General features: G+C 43.0%; 1 protein-coding gene across 3 annotated transcripts in view; it reads right to left on the bottom strand.

Moving 5' to 3' along the window:
* ldlrad3 (low density lipoprotein receptor class A domain containing 3) overlaps positions 1–21,736 on the bottom strand; it is a 63,931-nt gene that overhangs the window by 33,372 nt on the left and 8,823 nt on the right. Inside the window, exons 1-2 of one of the 3 annotated variants that reach the window (XM_028957270.1) lie at positions 1,990–2,741; positions 1,761–1,907 (exon numbers count right to left, since the gene is read on the bottom strand). The exons of 1 other annotated variant lie outside the window; for it this stretch is intronic. In XM_028957270.1, coding sequence (XP_028813103.1) covers positions 1,761–1,848 — 88 coding nt within the window. In that variant the 5' untranslated portion in view covers positions 1,849–1,907; positions 1,990–2,741. Of the gene's footprint in view, positions 1–1,760; positions 1,908–1,989; positions 2,742–21,736 lie in introns of those variants that run through there. One more of the 3 variants, XM_028957268.1, reaches the window with a different exon arrangement.

Genomic DNA, 21,736 nt, shown 5'->3' on the forward strand with positions numbered 1-21,736 from the left:
GAACAGTTATAGTCAAAGTTTTACTAGGCTTGGGATTGATGCATAATGAGAAAATATTCTGCTCATATCCTGCTAATTTTAGGTAGTATATATAATACACACACACAAATCAAATACAGCTGTCATGATGGCTGGACATGGCGAGGAAGAAGAACAACGAGCCGACAGGGAACAGACACAAACAGGGCAGTTTTATACAATCATACACAGGTGAACACGATCGGGAAACATTAACACAGGACCAACATGAAACTCCGGTCCGAACTCAGGACCCGGAGTGGCCCCTGCCACAGCAGATTACCTCTGTGTTCATGTGTTTTTTCAGAAGGTCATGGCGTTAAATTGGTTTATATTTCTGATAATAAAACACTTATTTGATACGCTTATTTCTGTCAAAGTTTGAGTAAGTGTTGACGGCCTTCACCAGCATATCCTCAGAATAAATCGATGGGATAACAGCAATAGACAGCGACGGAAATGACTAGAATTGCACTTTTAACACCTAATCTCCTACGCAGAGAGCCAACAAACAGGAACCATGGGACAATAACAACCCTGAACACGTCCGCGTTGTCGAAAACAGGAAGACAGAGATTGGGGGAACAAGCTGTGTGAGTGACTGTTTAAAGCATGAAGACACTCAAGGGGACAGCAGTCTGACACGGCACCATAGCAACAGTACAGCGTGAGAACATGAGAGCGTGACACGATGCCAGAGCCTCTTTACACTTTTTCTTTATCACCTTCCCTTTTTCGAGAGAACATGAGATGGAGTGGGAGGGAGAACGAGAGCATCGGTAACCGATTTTTCCCACTGTGTGTTTGGATCTGCTTTTAAATGGCCTATATGGGACGGAACGTTTACTCCAGGTTATAGCGCACGCCGCAATGCACTCTTCCAATATCTGATACGTCTGTTCACACTGCAGCCGCACTCGCATTCGTATACGGTTTATTTCCCCATATGAATGAGGTGCTTTTTTCCAGTTTAGAATGTCATGACTGTGTAAATGCAGCCGTAGAAAGAGAGAGTGAGAGAAAATGGCAGTATGCAGACAGACAGGCAAGGACTCAATAAAACTCAAGAAAGAGTTACAGTCAGAGTTAGACAGACAGACAAAGAGTAATGGAGAAAGAAAGAACAAGAAAAAAGCAATACAGATAGAGGAACAAAGAAAGCAAGCGAGAGAGAGAGCGAAGGACAGAGTGTCTCAGATGTGAGGACATTATATTTTAGCAAGAAGGGGGCTGAATTACTAGTGGCGTCTCTCAGTCTCAGGAGCCACGGCCCCCTCAACCCCCAACACTCAGTCTGTTCCATCATTTAGAAGGCATCTTGAAAAAGTCTCACGGGTACAGAGGCTTTTCACGAAGGGGTGCAGAGAAGGGGAAAGCCCTGGTGGAGGCCAAGAAACAAAGAGAGCGACAGGATTAGGGGACTTTCCGAACGAGACGGCACTTTAACGCAGGCGGTAAAATCAGACCTGCTATCTGCATTCTTATCGCCACATCGGCGAAAGGGGGGGGGGGGGGGGGTGTGCCGAAGGGTGAGAAAAAAGAACGAGAGACATGAGCCAATGTCAACGGCGCAGCCACAAAAAAAAAAAAAAAAAAAGAGATCAAAGAAAATTTCTGACTTGTGTCTGAACGTCACTCATGTTACTTTTGCATTAGAGGAGCTTTCTGCAGCCGGCGCCCCTACAAACATCTCCAATCAGGGTGCGTTGGCACGATGGTAAAAGGGGTGGGGCGAGACTCACGGCAGCCCTTCTCGTCGCTGCTGTCGAAGCAGTCCGGCTGGTTGTCGCACTGCCAGCCCCCTGGGATGCACTTCCCATCTCCGCACATGAAGATCCCGGGGATGTTGCACTCCGTGGTGAAGTTGTTCCCTGGGAGAAGCTGGCTCTCTGCGAGACACAGACACAGAATCGTTGTTAATTGCACGTACACAGACACAGATTGAAAAATATCAGTGCGTGAAATACATACTTCTATGGCTTTTGACCTTTGAACTTTCTCAGCCGGCTGAGATGTCATCGCACTATTTACTGTCAACATTATGATCCCGATTCTCTCAGACATTGTACCACGTGACCCCACCCCAAACCCAGCCTAAAAAATGGCAAAAAAATGGCAAATGGCAAAAATGTGTCTTGAGAGAAAGATGGAAGGCGATGAACTTCTGACTCTTGTGAAGAAAACGCAACCATGCAACTCTGCTGATCTGAACCAATGCGTGTCGGGGCTGATAAGAGGCATCTGCTGATCTGCCATCAGATAATAACTTTGAACAAGTTGCTTTAAATTCTCCCAAAGTGGACAATTTATTTGAAACAAAGCTATGATCTTCCGCTTGTAATCTCTGGGCTCGATGTGTCAAGCTTTTTTTTCCTCTAGACAAGCTTGGTTTTTTTTTTGGTAAAAGGACAAATGACTTCACATGCAAAATAACCTGACGCTAAAGCACTGCACTGAGAAAACGTCAATACAATACAAATGGATGTACTTAAATCTAAGTTTCTGACAATACATTCAAGATTTTAAATTCTGGCACTGTTGCCCAAATGTAACATTCAGTCTCTCCAGGATTTGGCAGATTTTTGGGATGGAAAACTTGCAGCCCAAAATGCCTGGTCAGTGAGAGCATTCATACACCTTTAGAACACGCCATTCATACATCATAAGACATGATCGCTTGAAGTTGAACCGAACAGAAACAACATTTTGCTCACAGGAGTGAAAAATGACCTTCAACACCCTTCCCTCCGGTTTGTGTGCATGAATGCACATGCACAGTAGCAGTAGTCACATTTTGAGAAGAATGGCAGGGGTGAGAGCCAACTTTCAAGAGATGATGCTTATTGGTCAAATTGGTGGAAAGAATGTAAAGACTTGATAAAATTGCAAGGTTGCACATAACTAACATTTGGATTGCATTGTCATTACAATCAAAGCTTTCCATTGTGGAGTTCAGAAAAAAACCCAGCAAGCAGTCCTTTCCCGAACGTATCTGTTCCTTTCTGTAAATCCTGAAGGACACACAAATATTGTAATATTACCAAACATGCCCACAGTGCGATGCCTTATAGAAAGTTCCAGTCCTAAACCTTAAAAGAGCATGCAATCAAGGAGCGCAGGTCAACCAACTCTTCCTTCTCGACTCCCATCAGCAATCTTTCCCGCTCATGTAGATTCCTTCTCTACAATATCAGACAAATACGTCCATATATGTCAACACAGGCCACCCAGATACTGGTTCAGTCGACTGGAGAACTGTAACTTGCTTCTAGATGGTCTACCTCTATGTACCATCCGACCTCTACAAATCTAATACAAAATGCAGCAGCACGACTGATCTTCAACCTTCCCAAATTCTCCCACACCAGCTCCCACAGAATACAGAATATTCTTTACAGAATATTTAGATTAACTTATTGTCTGTCTTATGTATAGAAACTACAACAGAGTGAATAAAAAGATTGGATTCATAGTTGGGGGTCCTAGTGAACCAGAATTGGTCACTTGATGGTAACATGGAAGCACGTTGTAAGTTGTGAGCCAAATGCCTTGAATGTAAATGTAAACTAGAGGTCAGCACATCACATTTCCAAAGAGTCCCGCCCCACGAGTTCCTCTGGGACCTCAGTGTTTGACACGTTGCACCAAACGTGCTGGGAGCCGAACGTCACTTTCTCCCAGCGCTACATCGTTTGACCCCTTTAACCCGACCCTCTGTCATCTCTCTCCCCACATGCGGGGGTCTTTTGACTCTCGCAGTCCGTGGCGCAAAGTGGGCCCTTTCATGTGCTGCATTCTAATTGTTATCTCTAAAACGTCCGCTTCTTAATCAGGTGCAGGATATGCCATCAACTACAGGGGGCCAGGCTGCTTTCTACAGAAGAAGGACGCCTTCACACACACACACACACACACACACACACACACACACACACACATCTACACAATCAGAACCCAGCGCAAAGCAGGCGGTGCTGTAAGCGCCAAGTGACTCGTGCTATTTTGGAATGGCAGCTGTGTTAACTGGCCAGAGACGCCGAGAGACCAGGAGACCCACAGCTCTGTCTGATGCCCTGACTGTCCTACCAATCACAGCCAGCCATCCCCTTCAGCCGCCTCAACGAGAAAAAAAAAAGTCTCAGCAGGAGGAGGACAGTGGCCATCATTCCACCGGGGAGGGGGTTAGGGACAACTCCGACTGTGCCTCCGCTTTTCCGCAATAAAATCATTCAAAGGCATTTCTAAGCTTGGCAGCTCCTACAGCAAGTCGCACAAAATGCCGATGTGAGAGAGAGGAGTCTTCTCAGATTGTGTCTGCTGTCCATATGGGTACTTCCCACAGAGACAGAAAACACTTTCTTTGTGTGTGTGTGTGTGTGTGTGTGTGTGTGAGTTTGTGAGACAGGCTTTTAGAAAATGTATTCTATACTTAGGCCACAACTCAAAAACAGGACGTTTGTAGGCCATGCACCACACACATGCTCCCACCCTCCCCCCAGGAAGAGAGGACAGCCAATCAGAGCTTTGTGTGTGTGTGTGAATCACGGTGTCTCTAAAGTGCCAAAAGACAGACAGACGAAAAAACCCACAACAACACAAAAGCAGCCAGCTGAGGAGACAGGATTTAAGAACTGAGCTGCCATCCAAAACCCAGCTTGAAACGCTGGGGAAAAGGCATGTGGTGCAGATTCAGTGGACAGAGAGACTGACAGGCAATGCAACCCATGAAAGACAACAGGCTTACACCACACACACACACACACACACACACATACACACACACACACAAACTCTTATAGATACATTTATAACCTGTATCTATTAGTGCTGCATGATTAATCTAATCGCAATCGTAATCGCGATGTCAGTCTGTGCGATTACATGAATGCAAAAAGCTGCGATTTAAATGATTAGTACATGGATTGGATCGGCAACATATCCGATCCATTCTCTCATTCTCTCAAAGTTTGCGAGTCTCACTTCAGTCGGATGTGACGTATTTGGTCACATGACTTTCGATTCGGAGACATATGGTTAGACGCCGCATGACGCGCTGCATCGTACGTCAACGTCGCCGCCATATTGCGACAGGCTCTGCTGTGGCGTGAAGCATATACATGTCTATGGAGAGAAGTGCATAAAAATGCCTCACTCTTGTGCTGCTTGGGGCTGTACAAACCGCTGTATGCTCCAAACCAGGGATTACATTTCATAGGTAAGGCTGGACAATTGTTTTTAATATATTTGGCCATTATAAAATCCCAGTTTTATAAGTCTTAACCTTAGCTAAGATAGGCTAAGCTAGCGAAGCTATGCATTCCTGTGTTCAAGTCAGCCTCCAAACAACGTTTTGGCTAAATGTAGGCATTAACTATTTAGACTGTTCTTAGCTGTTTAGTTAACTTTTCTCAAACTTTGAAGGTTTCCTAAAGAAATTCACCTCTGTTTACAAATCTTAACCTTAGCTAAGCTAGCAAAGCTATGCATCCCTGAGTTCAGCCTCCAAACAACGTTTTGGTTAAACGTAAGAACTATAATACGGGATTTTATAATGGCCAAATATAATCAAAACAGTTGTTTAGCCTTACCAGGGTTTGTCGTTCGACAGTAATGTAAAAGAGTTTTTTGTGATTTATTTAATTTTGTAGAATATTGTATTTTGAAAGCACTGGGCATTTCAGGTTATAAGTAGTTTGTATGTTTATCATATCGCAATCGCATATCGCAATATTGATCTCAATAATCGCAATATGTCTTTTTCCCCAAATCGTGCAGCCCTAGTATCTATAAATCTATATATCTATCTACAGTGGAGGTGTGATTCGAATATAATTATCAATGCCTCGATTATCGCCACATCATGATGCGTCCAAGAAAACTTTCTACATTACTGATGTCTACATTACTGTGAAGTTTTCAAATACAAGAGGTAAGGTCTTGTTTACCCGTTTGCACGCATTGAATAGCTACAATGAGACCGACAACCGCTACAAAATGTTCTTAAAAAGGCATTATCAGTATGACCCAAGGGTCATGAAAAGAAGGCATCTATTTAACCCAATTCCTTCTTTTAGAAAAATAAATGAGCCCAGCAATAATCATTTAAACTTTTCAATCAATGTACGCCACCCCATCAACTGGAACAGCAAAAATTGCTACACAAGGTGTTTATTGCAGGGTGTACAGTGCAGATTCTTAAACTGTCTTGGCCATGTGTTCACTGAGCAAAACCCTATTGTCAAGCAACAAAAGATTAGACACAAATGCAAGTGAATGCATTTATTTAGCAACAAAGAAAAACAACAGGGGTTGGGGACCCCGGACGGTGGAATGCCATAATGAAAACACGTGCACATTCGCAACACAGAACACAATATAAAGCTACAGGGGGGAAATGAGACACAGGTGGAACCAACGCACATAGTGCACAGTCATGTAGAAGTGGCAGAATTAAGTGACCGTGGACCCCCATGACCCGAACGTTGAACTTTTCACCCTGAAAAGCAAATGGACCGTGTTTAAAATACATGTTTAAACGCACGAGAAGCCCAAGATGTATGACTTGGTCCCATGGAAAACTAAATACAGCTTCCGTTACCCCAATCCTGAAGAATCCTGAATTGGTCCCTTTATCTCTCTGTAGCTACAGACCTATCTCCAATCTACCTTCTTTAGTTGAGGTGATGGAACAAGTGGTTGCTACACAACTCCATGCCTTGCAATATATGAGGCTTTTTAGTCTGGTTTTCGTCCACAGAGCTGCACCGAGACAGCTCTTCTTTGGGTAGTTAATGACCTTCTTCGTTCTGCATTGGGGTGGTAGTAGCCTAGTGGGTAACACACTCGCCTGTGAACCAGAAGACCCAGGTTCAAGACCCCCGCTTACTACCATTGTGTCCCTGAGCAAGACACTTAACCCTAAGTTTCTCCAGGGGTCACTGTCCCTGTAACTACTGATTGTAAGTCGCTCTGGATAAGGGCGTCTGATAAATGCTGTAAATGTAAATGCATTGTGGCTCATTTAACATTCTTCTCTGTCTTGACCTAGGTGCAGAGTTTGACACTGTTGATCATGAAATCCTCCTACTGCTATCTACTATTTGGATCTCTGGTTTAGCTCTTCAGTGGTTCACATCACATCTTTCTGAAAGATAACAGTTCATCACACTTGGCCCATATAAATATTCCGTTTCTTCTATGTCACATGTTGTCCTTCAGGGCTCAGTCCTTTTCTCTTTCTACCGTACTTCATTCCATTCATCTTTAGATCAGTACACAATCCCCTACTAATCCACCTCCCAGCTCACTCCCTGACTGCATCACTTATCTTCAGCTCAGCACTAACAAAACAGAAGTATTGCATGGACCAAACTCACTACTCACCAACGCATACAATCTTCGTATTAATATTGATAGTACACTTCTCAAACCTGTTTCTGTTGTCAGGAATCTTGGGGTTCTGTTAGATTCATCCCTTAACTTTTTTACATATTAGATCCCTCGTCAAGATTTCATTTGATCATACTACATTTGCATCCACTGTATATTTCTGTCATTTAATGATCCTCAAACTCACATTCATAGTTTCATAATGTATTGGTTACTGCAATTCCCTCCTCATTAGCCTCCTTGCAAAATCTATTCCTAAACTTCAGTACATTCAAACTTGATCCTATACCAATTTCATCGGTTTTCCGTTTGATCTAGAATTAAATGCAAAATTCAGCATTTTACCTTCAAAGCCCTACATAACCTTGCCCCTCCCTATCCTGAGCTCTTAGCTCCATACCGTCACTCTCTCAGTTCCTCCAACAGTAATCTCCTCATTGTCCCACATCAGTGTACAATTTAATTTCAGACTACTTTTAATTCGTAAATAAATAACCAGTATGTCAGTATCTTGCTAGTTCATTATTCCCACCCCACACAGTGTCCTACTCCTCACTCTGGGAGGATGAGCACATGATCACCCATTTATTGCAGGTTGTTACATGGTGGTAAAAGCATTCTGCCCCAGATTCTTCCGTCTGTACAAGCTTCATGCTCTCTGCAGTGCACCAATGCCTGGTGAGACGTGAACTGGAGCTGTAACTGCAGTTCCTGCCGGGCCTGTACGTGACAGAGCTGTGAGCTGTAGCAGCAAGTGAAATTTCTGGGCCTGCTGGTGGTCAAGAAGCACATTTATGCAATTCCTTGTGGGAGCACACAGACATGGCTGAAGGTTATGGAAAGAATTTTTTTTTCTTTTTTTTTTTTTTAGAACAGAACTGACATAAGGGGCAGTGGTGGCCTAGCGGGTAAGGAAGTGGACTTTTGAGTACAGATCCAAAACCCCCAAGGAGTCACTGAGGTACCCTTGTGCAAGGTCCCCGGCACCTTTCATGGCTGTCTGCTGCTCACTAAGGCTGGATTAAATGCAGTGGACATTAGGTTGTGTGCACTGTGTGCTATGCTGTGTATCACAATCACAAAAACAATTACTATCACTTTTTTTCACTTCGGAAATCAAAAACCATCAGCAGTAATTTTAAAAAGCAGCCATGTGTTCTTATTTGCATAATGCGAATCAGAAAACAATATACATAAATAATATATGTATATTACACTCTAAATTGCCTATAACAACCACACACTTAATAAACAGTAAAAGGCTAATGGTTGTATTAAAAGATTGGTCAGAAGCTGTTTTCTTGACACCACTTTTGGGTAATAAATAATGCATAACGATGTGATTGGGAACAATGGCACTTTTATCTAAAAGCAGCTATCTGGGTTTCAAAACATAAATGTTTCGTACATCACAGATATATATTTTCACGTGGTGAGTGACTGATATTCCTACAATGGATGAAAATAACTGTCTCATTAGCCTTTGGTCTGTGTAGTTATGGTTAAAGTCCCCCCTGCTGTAACATGGCAACAACATGGCTTTTGAAAAATGCCAGATTAAGCTATTTTATTCAGTCTGGAAACAAATTTTCTTACATGAATTATGTTGGCCTTTAAATTAAGATCAATGGGGCAGACAAAGCTCTCCAATTCAGGGCATTCATCCTTCAAGTTCAAGTTCAGTTTGTTTTAGGCTATGTACAACCTTGTGACATCCAGACATTTGTTGCAGTGATTGGGGCTGAGTGGAGCTGTAAATGGATGTCGTGTTGCTAAAGCACAATCAATATCTGCTGCACAGTCATAATCACTTATGTAAGAAACACAAGCTATCCAAAAACATCCTGCGGATAAATGTAAAATAAATTATAGAATGCAACAACAAAGAAAAAAAATGAACTTTTGTGGGACGGATCAATATCATGTAGGACCATCTTCTGCCGGGCCCCAAAAGGGATGAGCTGCTTTTCCAATTAAGCCATCGCTAATGGAGTGGCCGCGTTAGAGGCTTCTTAGACACAGTGGGTGATGGAGGCAATTTAGAGCCTTGCATGATGGCAGATAAAGAGAGGAGAATCACCCTATTCCTTTTCTCCAGGAGCCCTGGACCATTCCAAAAGAACCAGACATATACATCACAGCGCCGGCCCCACACACACTCCCCTCCCCGGCCCTTCAGGACGGATAGGGTAGTGTGATATGGCGGAGGTAAAGAAAATCACAAGTTTGCTCCCCAACATGAGCTGTTTCAAAATAAGAAAAACTGGAAAACAACTAAGTCGGCAGCTTTATAAAAATTATTATTATATATTGTGCTTTGAGGATTTTTAAAAACGCTCTGACGAATTTGCCTCTGATCTTCAGTGTGACTAAAATTACCCAAAGGCCAAAAGGAGAGAAACCTAAGTGGTTTCTCCGGCCTCGGAAAATATGCCCGGCTCCACTTCACATCTTGCATCCGTCTGAGCCTCGCAGCTGATGCACCAAGAACCACAGTGAACCCTCTCACCAAACATCTACAAAGGTCATGTCAAGTAAGTAGAAAGCATAGGCCGCAAACAAATCAAAGTGCCAGTGAGAGCCTGCAGCCCTCTCCATCCTGAGAATTGTAATTTGATGTGCATAAGTGAACGCGAACAGCTGATCGTGGCCGAGAGCCCGCGCAGGCATGGCACAGACATGGGCCTCCCTCTGAGCTGCATTAATGAGGCCGGGCACTGCTCCCAGCATGCACTGTGCCTCATCACTCAAGCCTGTCACTCAGCGTTCAGTTAGCGAGAATGATTCCCACCAACAGGGAGGGAATAATGCAGATTAATGATAATCAGATTACTGTCTCATCTCTCGTGACTTGATCTTTCGGCACAGTGTATCGTATCATCTGCGCAGCAGAACAGAATTAGTGCCATTTCCAAAGCTTGTCAACAACAGTATATAAATACAATTTCTATTGTGCATATATAAACCTAATAAATTGAAAAAAAAAATGCAAGAATGTCTTCGTGATATTGTAGGGATGTAACAATACACTGAGAATCAGCTAAAAAATATTTTAATATCCCGAGCCGCCAAGGTGCCAGTGAGCAAAGCACCGTCCCCACACACTGCCCCCCGGGCGCCTGTCATGGCTGCCCACTGCTCACCAAGGGTGATGGGTTAAAAGCAGAGGACACATTTCACTGTGTGCACCATGTGCTGTGTAATGACTTTCTTATCACTTTAAATGCAATTTTAGTTCCAATTTGGTGAAAGAGAAAAAGATGGCATTTTGCACTGTTTATATAAATAAAGTACAAATTCAATTATAATCCATCAGCAGCAAGTTCTGTTAAAAGTTAATAGAACTAGTTAAATTGTTACATGCCTTTGATGTTGCGATAAAATTACTATTTTGAACCAGGAGGGGAAAAGCCCACACGTAGACTTCCCAAGGACAAATATCACCCTGACACGGGAGATTTCATAGCGCAACGTACAGACTCCATACCACCACTTCCACCCCATTACCAGACACAATCTAATCTCTATTTTGTGAGATGTGTAGTCACCAAATACACACTTGGCAGATGCAAGCACACACACAAAACACAGAGTTATCGACATACCATACACAATTTATCTTGTGATCCATTTATCTAGTGAATCCATACAAGGTCGCTTTTTTTATCTCTCAGTGTAGGGAGATGCAGTATTGAGCCAGCACTTCTTTGTCAGTATTAATATTTGTTAAAACTTTCTATGCTGCACAGAATGGGACTTTGTTGTACTATATAAGATGAAGAATAGAAAGCGGTCGAAGTAATCTTACATTGGGTGACATCACACACCCATCATCCTGACAATAGCAAGCCTCTGTGGAATGATATATAGTAGTAGAAAGTGAGGGTCAACTTATTATCAAGGTCATGTTATATTCAGGCCAATATTTACTGTTTTTCAGTGACGATTAAAAAAAACATTTGAACTGGTAAAATTTGTAAAACTATGACACAGACATGTACCAAGAAGAGGCTCAGATGGGGAGAAATAGGGAGATGAAACTTAAAAAAAAAAACATAGAAACTGTTGTGCAAATGGCTCTAAATTGTTCAGTCAGGCAATTTCTTGTTTTTAAAATTTTTAAATCATTCAGATTTATGCGGCCAAAAATGCAATGCATTTAATATTTTCATCTGGTCTTGGCAGATTTCCACTCTCTGCACGTCCGGACACACCGCCAGTGTGCTGTTCCCGTGTTTGAGCGCCTCGGCAGCCACGTGTCTCCATTTGCAAACAACAATGTTTATTTTTGACAGTCCTAGTTTTAAATAATTGCATTGAAGACAACCTTGCAGGATACCTCAAAGACTTGCATGCATCAACAGGTCCACGGTAAATAATTATCAGATTAGCAAACTCAATCGGTACAATACCTGTGCGTGCCACGCCAGCCCTGGTTCCTTTCTTCATGGAGATTACAATTCTGCCTGCACAGAGAATTTATTCAAGAGCAAGGGCAGGTCAGAATTTGTATGATTATTCCATCTGATTAATTTTATTCTTATGAGAGTTTACTTTAAGATGATTGCAGTGATATGCAGGTTTAGACTGTAATGCAAGATGTTCGCACTCAGCTGGAGGTCGAACGAAATCCTGTGTTTTGCTATGCGAGCGGCGATGTGGATTTTGTTGGAGGTCCTGATTGATATTATTTCATTGTCTTCCATGTATTGGTTTTTCCATTACGGTCTTATGCAGCCCTGTTTGTACAACTAAAGAGTTGCACAATGCTGTGACTTTCTGACCCGTGATTGATACAATAATCGCTTTTGTTCACATTCACTCTCCTGTGTGAGCACACACATGCACACACAATGGCAGGAGTGACTCAAATCAACCTACTCAAGTAGCGTATGCCCCTACATTCAGTCTGTAGATGCAATCAATATCATCTGACTCCTAGTGTGACGATGACGTCTCGATCTCCCTGCATTGAACAATTTGATGCGATAGCATGAAGCTTCACGGAACAAGCATGTAAGTAAATAAGCAAAGTGCACAGAAGGTTTTTGGTATAAATTGTCCCCCTTTTCCACCATGATCTGCCTGCCAGGTCCCAGTCAGAAGGGAGCAGCATCTCATAAAAGCCTCCTTTGCTGGTGTATTGATACATTTTTAATAGTACATCTGCATGTACTCCCCAACATGATGTATTCCCCAACGCCCACCGTACACGCATCCATTAAAAGAATATTTGAGATGGTCAAAACCTAGTCAGTAAAGCCTTCTGTTACATCATAAAACACTAACTGTGTATATACGAGTGACAACAGTATTCTGATAATGCCACCCTGAGGAACATGACAAGTATTAGGTGTTGACCTGGCCTCCAATTTTGGCTTCCAAATATCTAGATCTCAATCCAATAGAGAATCTGAAAAAAAGCACTGTTGTAGAATAGCCTGTAAACTTTAATTAAATGTAGCACTAGTACCGTGTGGTATGAACGGCAATATGCAATATAAATATGGCCAATGGGAGAGATTTTGACTATACCAGCCAACCGCAGAAACAGCTGTTCCTCGCGAAAAAGTCGCATCACCTGCACAAAACCATGCTTACCTGCAGCACAAGGCATTCGTTTTTGGTGAGAGCACAGAGTGCACTCCAGGGTTTCCACAAATCTTTAAAAAGTCCTAAATTCGAGACCTTAAATTTCATTAAAATTACTAGTAATTTTGAAATGAAACAAACGAGATGTACGTTAACAACGGGCTTTTACATTTAATTTGAGGGGACAAAGTAATGGGCCAATTAGCTGCTGAGCTGTTCCATGGCCAGGTGAGTGTTACTCCCTCATTATCCCATTTACAAAAAGTAGATAAAGGTTTAGAATTTATTTAGAGTGTGCTAATTTCATCTGTCGCTGTAAACTCTCAATATGAGATCCAAAGAGCTGTCATTATGTGAAGCAAGTATGGATTGAAGCAAAAAATCATCTGATTTAACTGTTTTTTAACCAAATGCTCCGTGTCGTGGTCTCAAAAAACTTGGTATGGTTAATGCCATTACTGACTTACTAATTACTAATGCCATCACGATTCCACCACGTAATGCGTTTTATAACTATACCTAATTTTTTCAGTAAACAAACTGAAAAATAGGTCTATAGTTATCACAATATATTTCTACACACACCTGGCAGACCTGTCTGACATTTGTCACCTTCCTCGCCACGTTTTGGTCAGATTAAACCGCTATATTCAATTTATAATAACTGCTATAATCAACCTCTCCTCCATCCTGGTTTCAGAGTCCGTGTCGATGCCTTGTTTCTATTGGTTGTGCGTTAATGCAGTGCCATGCAGCTGGCTGCGTCACGTGGTGCCGCTCTTCATCGCATAGAAAACAATGGGATTTAGAAGATCTTTAATGCACTCATTTCATGGAAATCTGTCATAATAAAGGACAACTTTAATACATGAATGTTACGTCCTTTGGCCCATAGAGTGGTTTGGGGATGATCTGTGATTGGTGTGTGTTTCCCTTTTAGGCTGTTCTCTGGGTTGAGATTGGGATTGATGGTTCTGCCAATCAACTCATCAAACAAGAGCACTTAATGACAACTCCAGCCACCAAACGGGCCACTTGTTGTGGAGTTTTGGAGTGTTGAAGGGGAGTTTGAGAAAAGCCTGTGTTGCGTGTTAGTGTGGTCATTGTTGTGTTAGTTATGGTAAGGTTTCTTGAATGGTTTGGGTTGGTTGTTCACTTCTCACTGTAAATAAAAGCACAATTTCTCACTTCGGCCTGGTACATGTGTATTGCCGCCTCACACATCCCTCTCCTTTGTTGTCACGTTTCCCAACCCCTAGATGGGGACGTGACAATGAACAAGTCATCATTATGCTGAAAAATAAAAACAAGCCCATAATAGAGGCAGCAAGAACTATAGGTGTGGCCAAATCAACTGTTTGGATCATTCTTAACAAGAAAGAACACACCGGTGAGCTCAGCAACATTAAAGGACCAGGAAGACCATGGAATACAAATGTGGAGGATGACCAAAGAATTCCTTCACTGGTGAAGAAAACCCCCTTCACAACATTTACATTTTACATTTACAGTCAGTAGTTATAACTTAGGGTTGCTCAGGGACACAATGGCAGTATGCGGGATTTGAACCTTTACCCACCATTACCACCCACTACTACCACAACAGTTTGCCGGATCAAGAACACGCTCCAGGACATAGCTGTACGTGTGTCAAAGTCAACAATCAAGAGAAAGCTTCACCAGAGTAAATACAGAGGGTTCAACACAAGACAAACCATTGGTGAGCCTCAGAAAAAGCATTACCATGGATGTGACGGCATGGCTGGTGATGCCTATGCAGTCCAGATTTCAGTAACTGACTTCAAAGGATTTGCAGTATTAAAAAGTGAAAGTTTGACATATGACTGTTAATTTGTCCCATTATTTTTGGTCCCTTAAACAAACTGTTGTAATTCCTACACTGTTCATTGATTAGTATGTAAATACCCTCAAATTATGGCTAAGAGTCATTTAATTTCAAATCCATTATAGTGGTGTTTAGAGCCAAATAGATTTGAATTGTATCAATGTCCCAATATTTATGGACCCGACTGTAAATTAATGCACACAAATATCAGTGATTTTATGACAGCGGCTGATTTAAACCAGCCTGCAATGTACTTAATTATGCCAAAAATGTGAATTTTTTTATTAGCACTTCTTTGGGTGGCTGAGTACACCATGCACACCTTTTCTGGTATACAGTACAGGATCTAGTATTTTTAACCATGACCTATTTTTATAAAAATAACAACAATAATGACTATCCAAGAATTATGCAGACTACACATTTAAAGGGCTTACTGAACATTCCGCTTTTGTCTTTTGACTCATGAGATGGATATATCCGTTTATTCAGAGCCATAACCTTCATGTCTGTCAGGCATGAATTCAAAGTCTCGTACCAGACATATTTCAGTCCTTTTAAGTCAAGCCTGGACCCTGTCCTCCTGGGAATCTTGGTTCACATTGTTTTATGTGCGCACACCTTTGATCCACTTCTGCGTTGCAGCATATGTGTGTGTGTGTGTGTATACACATTTTCACGTGCATTAGAGAAATAAACGCAGCCACTAATGCAGCCTCAGCTAGAACATTAGCAGCTCCGACTTGACTCCATTCTGCTTTGGCGGCGAGAGACCACATCTCACCTGGACTGCATTAATCACGGGCCGTGTTTATGAAATCCCATTACAGAAGAGCCATGGATCACACAGCCCGTAGCCCATCGTCAGCACCTCGGCCGGGGCAGGCGACTAGCGGGGACCACCCATACGCGTTCCACCGTCTAGTGACATGATGAATGAAAGTGAAATTATTTTAGCATACGCGAATGAATGTGTTTAAAAGACAACCATTAGTCTAAAACGCTGATCCACAGCCGTATTCTTTCACTAATTACATGTTGGACCTAACTCACTACTCACCAAGGCATCCAATCTCTATATTAAAATTGATGCTCAACTTCTCAAACCTGCTCCTGTTCCCAGTCATCTTGGGGTTCTTTTAGATTCATTACTTAACTTACATATCAGATCACTCGTCAGCATTTGCCACCACCCTTCCTTTTCTGTCATTAATTTATGCTCGAAAACACTCCTCCGACAGTAATCTCTTCACTGTCCCACGCACCAGACGCCCCTCCCAGCTCTGTAGCTCTCTTCCACAGTCTCTCACTGATTTGTTCTGGTCTCTCTAGCATCACATCTGTAACTGTTCTCTATGTGTAAAGCGATCTTGGGTTCATCAAAGACACTATATATAAATTAAATGTATAATTACGTATTAATTATTATACATTTAATAATAATTATTATTAATGCACAGCATAGAATGTAACAAAATGAAATAACATATTGACAAAATAACATAACAAATGAACATACATATGTATACAATGTGAAGTTAGGGTTGGGGTTAAGGTATGTCATTATCATTGCCCCAACAAAATGATCAAGAAATAAGCCAAGTTCAGTTTCAAAATCTCCTCACACTAATTGTGTTACTGAGTAAGTTTGGTTTTGATGATTAATCATATTTCTAACAATATGACATAGACATAAAGCATTGTAACTCGCATTATATAAGAAGCACAACGTTGGACGTCTTCGCTAACATCACATTCACTTTTTCACCCGTCGGAATGCTTGAATTAAAGTGCTGATAGACATGATCTTGGCTTTGGTAGCGGTCATGGCCCCCAGATGTCTTTAGCAGAGATCGCTTTTAAAAATTGTCTAGAAGTAGAGCGCATGAGAACTTTCAATCATACTGACTCCTCCATTTAAAACTGTCGAAAAAAAACCCGCTTCTGGGTTTCAGATAATTTGACAGCCAAACATAAAACATGAAATGGGAAAAGCTTGAAGACTGACCGCTCTCATGCAATATACGTCACACGTGCAAACATCCGTTTTAGATTGTCTTGTTTCATATATGTATTCACGTAAATTTTGATAATACAAGTGAACAAGCCCCCACACTTACTGTACTTAGCGCACGTTTACTGCCCTTAGCATATAGAGATGCACTTAGCGCCAGTTTGAAAGTAGTACCCAATGCCTGTGGTTTTATAAAAACGGGTTTTAAAGTTTGATAAAGTTAGTCACTTTTGGTTAGTCCATTTGGGAAGCATTCAAAAGCTGACACATGCTGAAGATAAGCCCGACTCACGTAATTCACACATCCTGTTCATGCTCAGAGGACACAAGGACAAACAAACAGAGACTTAAATCTACTCTACCCGTGACTCTATACCGTAATCTACCGCTCACCATGGCAACAGCACTGCCTGCGGCTTTCTGGCGTAGTCAGGTGGGTCAAGTCTTTTCCCGCATCCTTCATAGAGGACTCTATAAATCTGAATCTCATCCAAACCTCCTGACCTGACGCGGTCTCTTTTTTTGCAGAGCATCAGCAATGTCGAAATCGCCTGGGGATTACCTGGGCGAGAGCGGGAGAGGAAGTGGGAGACATGCGCGGTGCCGAATGCCGGCCTGCGGCGATAAATGAGATTCCGAAGATTTGCTCCCCCTCCCCGTTGGCCCAACAGGCATCAGCGGCCTGAGCGGCGCTGGCGGCGCAAGGCCTCTCGTCAGCATGTGGGCAACATCATTAATTCACATTGTGGCGAGCAGCGGTATACTAAATGTCTGTGGGTGCCCCGCCCACAGCCACCACCCCACTGTCTGAGGGCTCCGCATGGCGGTCCAGTATACATGCAGCGCCACAGCTGTTTGTCACAGCCGAGTGAAAGTCCCACATTCTGCCCGGTGACATTTCTGGACCGGCTGACGACAGTGACGGATGGGGAGTGTGGCGCCAAATGCGTCCAGCCGTGTCCTTGCAGTGCGACACACAGATCCATCGCTCCACATCGCCCAGGACCCTTCTGACCTTCAGCAGCAGCATCTCTGATGGTCGACTGGGAGGTGGGGGGGGGGACCAAAAAAATGAAGATGGAGAGGATTGTGATGGATACAGCATCAGATGTCTGTATGTAATGAGCTCAGGCCTATAACCTCAGCACAGATATGGAACAGACAACACCAAGCGGCACACATTTTGATGGGCTTTTAGCATCAAACAGAAATGTGTCCCATCCAGAGGGATCACAGATAAAAGAAATACGTGGTGCCATATAATACAGTTCCCCCATGATGTCTACAAAGAAGCAATGTGACTTTGGTCTGGATGAAAAATAACAAAATAATGTTTCACATGTTCATGCTTTGCACAAAAATGTACATTTTACTGTGCAAATTGTGCTTCAGTTAATAAAATGCTAAATGGAAAGGTACTAATAACAATATAAAATAAATACCTACACATTTACACTGTGTGAGCTTTATGAAATATATGATTCCACAAACAGCCAGAACCCTCTTCGTGATGAGACACTGATTTGAGGAAAAATTGAATAAGCGGTGGCTTTTTTTGTCACTTGTGATGTGTAAGCACTGGCCACTTCAGCCAATATTAATAAGATGGTCGCTCTGTTATGGACATGGAAACATTGTGTGCGTTCCTTCTGCAATCAAATACACCCAAAAGCCCCTTTCGTTGGCTCAGTCCTGTGAATTTATAGTCATGTCTTGTGTGACAAATGGGATGTTAATCAGCCACAGCACCAAGCTGTGCCACACCACTCCTATAATCGAGTCCTTATGTTGTCATGGTATCATGCCATCAAAACAACACTTTAACTATTAACTGCCTGTGATGTTACTGCCTTACACTGATGCCTTAAAAATATACTCATTGGCCACATATTAAGGCAGAGGCATAGCATAAGCTGATCACAATACAGTGGTCTGATCTACTAATCTTTTCTTGTTGAACTGATGGGTCTGTTTGAGGCAGAGAATGTTTGCCTTGTCTTGTCTCTGATTACCTTGATTGTTGTCATCCATGATTATTAGTATACATGTATCCTTGCTGTGTCCTGGCCTCATTCCATAATTTTCCCTAGTTTTGTGCCTATGTAAGGTTCCACATGCACCACTTTTGTTATTTAAGCTCATGTTTGTCAGTCGGGCATTTGCGTTCATCTTTTCCCTGTCACGTGTTCCTGACAATAGGTAAAAGGTCCATAATACTATCACTCTTCTAACTATGTAGGGCCTTGCAAACCCAAAGCCTGACATGGCTGGTTTGAGAAATGCTGCACAAGATGATTGTAATTGAAAGTGAAGTGATTGTCACATGTGATACACCGCAGCACAGCACACGGTGTACACAGTGAAATTTGTCCATTGCATTTATGCCATCACCCTGAGTGAGCAGTGGGCAGCCATGACCGGGGAGCAGTGTGTGGGGACGGTGCTTTTGCTCAGTGGCACCTCAGTGGTACCTTGGCGGGTCAGGAGTCGAACCGGCAACCTTCTGATTACGGGGCCGCTTCCTTAACCGCTAGGCCACCACTGCCCCAATAAATTGCACCAATAAATATGTCATGCACACTACAGAGAACACCTTGGGGCAGTGGCCTAGCGGGTAAGGAAGCGGAACCGTAATCTGAAGGTTGCCGGTTCGAATCCACTCTAGCCACTTAGGTAACCTTGATCGAGGGACCGTCCCCACACACTGCTCCCAGGGCGCCTTTCATGGCTGCTCACTAAAGGGATATGGTTAAAAGCAGAGGACACATTTCGTTGAGTCACCGTTTGCTGTGCCACAATCACTTCACTTTCACTTCACCTTCACCTCTAGCCAACATGTTTAAAATTCTTATCTCACCTTTTCACATGATGCAAAGCCATATAATCTCTGTATGAGCCTAAGCGCCTTGCTTGTGAGTTTTAAGCATCACAATATAGACAGTGGAAATTACAAACAAGTAAGAATTGAAGTAAGAATGTGTTTGCCCAACGTAGTGGCGCAACTTCTTGCCATTGCTTCAGTTTCCCATGGACTGAAGCTAAAAGCAACACACACAAAACATATAAAAATTAGACTTAGCAACTATGAAATGACTATTGTCAAACCCAGCTGTCTTGCTGTTTGACCAAAAACAAAAATATCTTGTCGCTATGTAGTACACTTACAGTATTTTATGTGTGGGATTTTTGTACGTAAAGTACTATTTCTGGAGAAATATCTGAGAATGCACACAATGGACACTACACCCTAAATTCCTAAGTCACGGTCACGGGACCACAACGTGAGCACGTATGGGAGAAAACGAGGAACCCCGGTGTGATGGGACGCAAGGAAGCAGGTAAGTTTCCTCCGATTTACCACATGGATGTTGTCGTTCGCATTTGAGGTTGAATTTGGGATGGGACAGGATGCGAGGGAGGAGCTCAGAGGAGAGGGGATGAGATGAATAGGAGCGGTGTCACTCGTAACAAGTTGAGTAGAAGCCGAGTCGAACTGACGGATGTCAATCAATGACCGAGCGGCTGACAGTGGCCATCTTGCCAATTTATAAGAGACACGTTACCTCGTTTCCGTGCTGCTCCCAGTCACATGGATGGAATCATGTGACAGTCCCACAGTGTCCCATGCAGTAGTGTCAATGCCAACAATGACAGACAGACAATGGGGCAGTGGTGGCTAGGCGGTTAACGAAGTGGTCCCATAAACAGAATGTTCCGATCCCAACCCGCCAAGGTGTTTCAGTGTTTCAGAATAACAATCACTTCACTTCAATGGTGGACCTTGGCCAGATCTTGTGAAAATCACATTATGTCAACCTGACCGACCTAGCATTAGCTTAGCCCTGGAAAAAATTATTTAGCCATTATGTCCCATCAGAAAGACAAGGCCACCATTTGAGAGGAGCGGTGGAGGGCGACGCTCCCCACCTCCTTCGTTTCTCTTCACTGGGAGGCCGGCGGCCGAGGCGAGGGAGAGCCTGACAGAGACGCACGACTCGAATGGAGAGCACAAACAGCCGCTCCGACAGCGACCCAAATGAAAACGAATGGACTGTCCAAAATGCCATCCGCCGGGGAACAGAGTTTTCTTGGGCGCATCTGTTCGTTTAGTGCTGCGTGATGTGGCTGCGTTCTTTTAGCCTTTTTTTTTTTGGTTTTGTTCTTCTTTACAGGGATTCATTTGAAAGATGGCAGGTGAACCTCGCAGGCGAGGCATCAAGCAGGAACCCATCAAGCGCTTATTACAATCACGGAGTCATCATGAAGCCCATCGCATCTTCAATGAAATGACTGATTGCCTTCTCCCACGCTGTTAAACACAGGATAGGTGCATTATATGCGGTAATTCAGAAAGCTGCTGTGGCACCGCGTCCTCCCGCCTTGCGGGGAGCTCAGGACAAATGAACCGCGGTGAGCCTTCGGTTTAGCAGTTGTTAATATCCCTGAGCCTTTACATGTCATCAATTTTGTGTCTGGGAAGACAAGGCACATGAGGAGCTGTTCCGGATTTACAGAATCTGCCTGGCTTGTTCTCCATCGTTTCTCGTTTAAGTAAGCTGGAGGGAGTCTGACTTGATTACCATCACCGTCCCCGGGACCCGATTGCACAAAAAAACATAGAAAAAAATGACTTTGCCAGAGCTGGCTGCCCTGTGAACAACCCTAGAAAATGTTTGAGTGCAGAACAAAAAGAGATCCATGGAAGGTCCAGATTTCGGTGTCCTGGCCTTCAGGGAAAAAAAAAAAGGTCTTCCAAGCTCTTGCTGATAGCGAACTGGCACAAAAGCAATTAACATCGGCTTTGCATTTCATTTCCATTAATGACAGTGTGCCTGAAAACAGCAGATTTGTTCCATGGGAGATGAGCATTCTGGCTT

Source organism: Denticeps clupeoides, chromosome 17 (assembly GCF_900700375.1).
Source record: "Denticeps clupeoides chromosome 17, fDenClu1.1, whole genome shotgun sequence".
In the NCBI taxonomy this organism is placed as follows: Eukaryota; Metazoa; Chordata; class Actinopteri; order Clupeiformes; family Denticipitidae; genus Denticeps; species Denticeps clupeoides.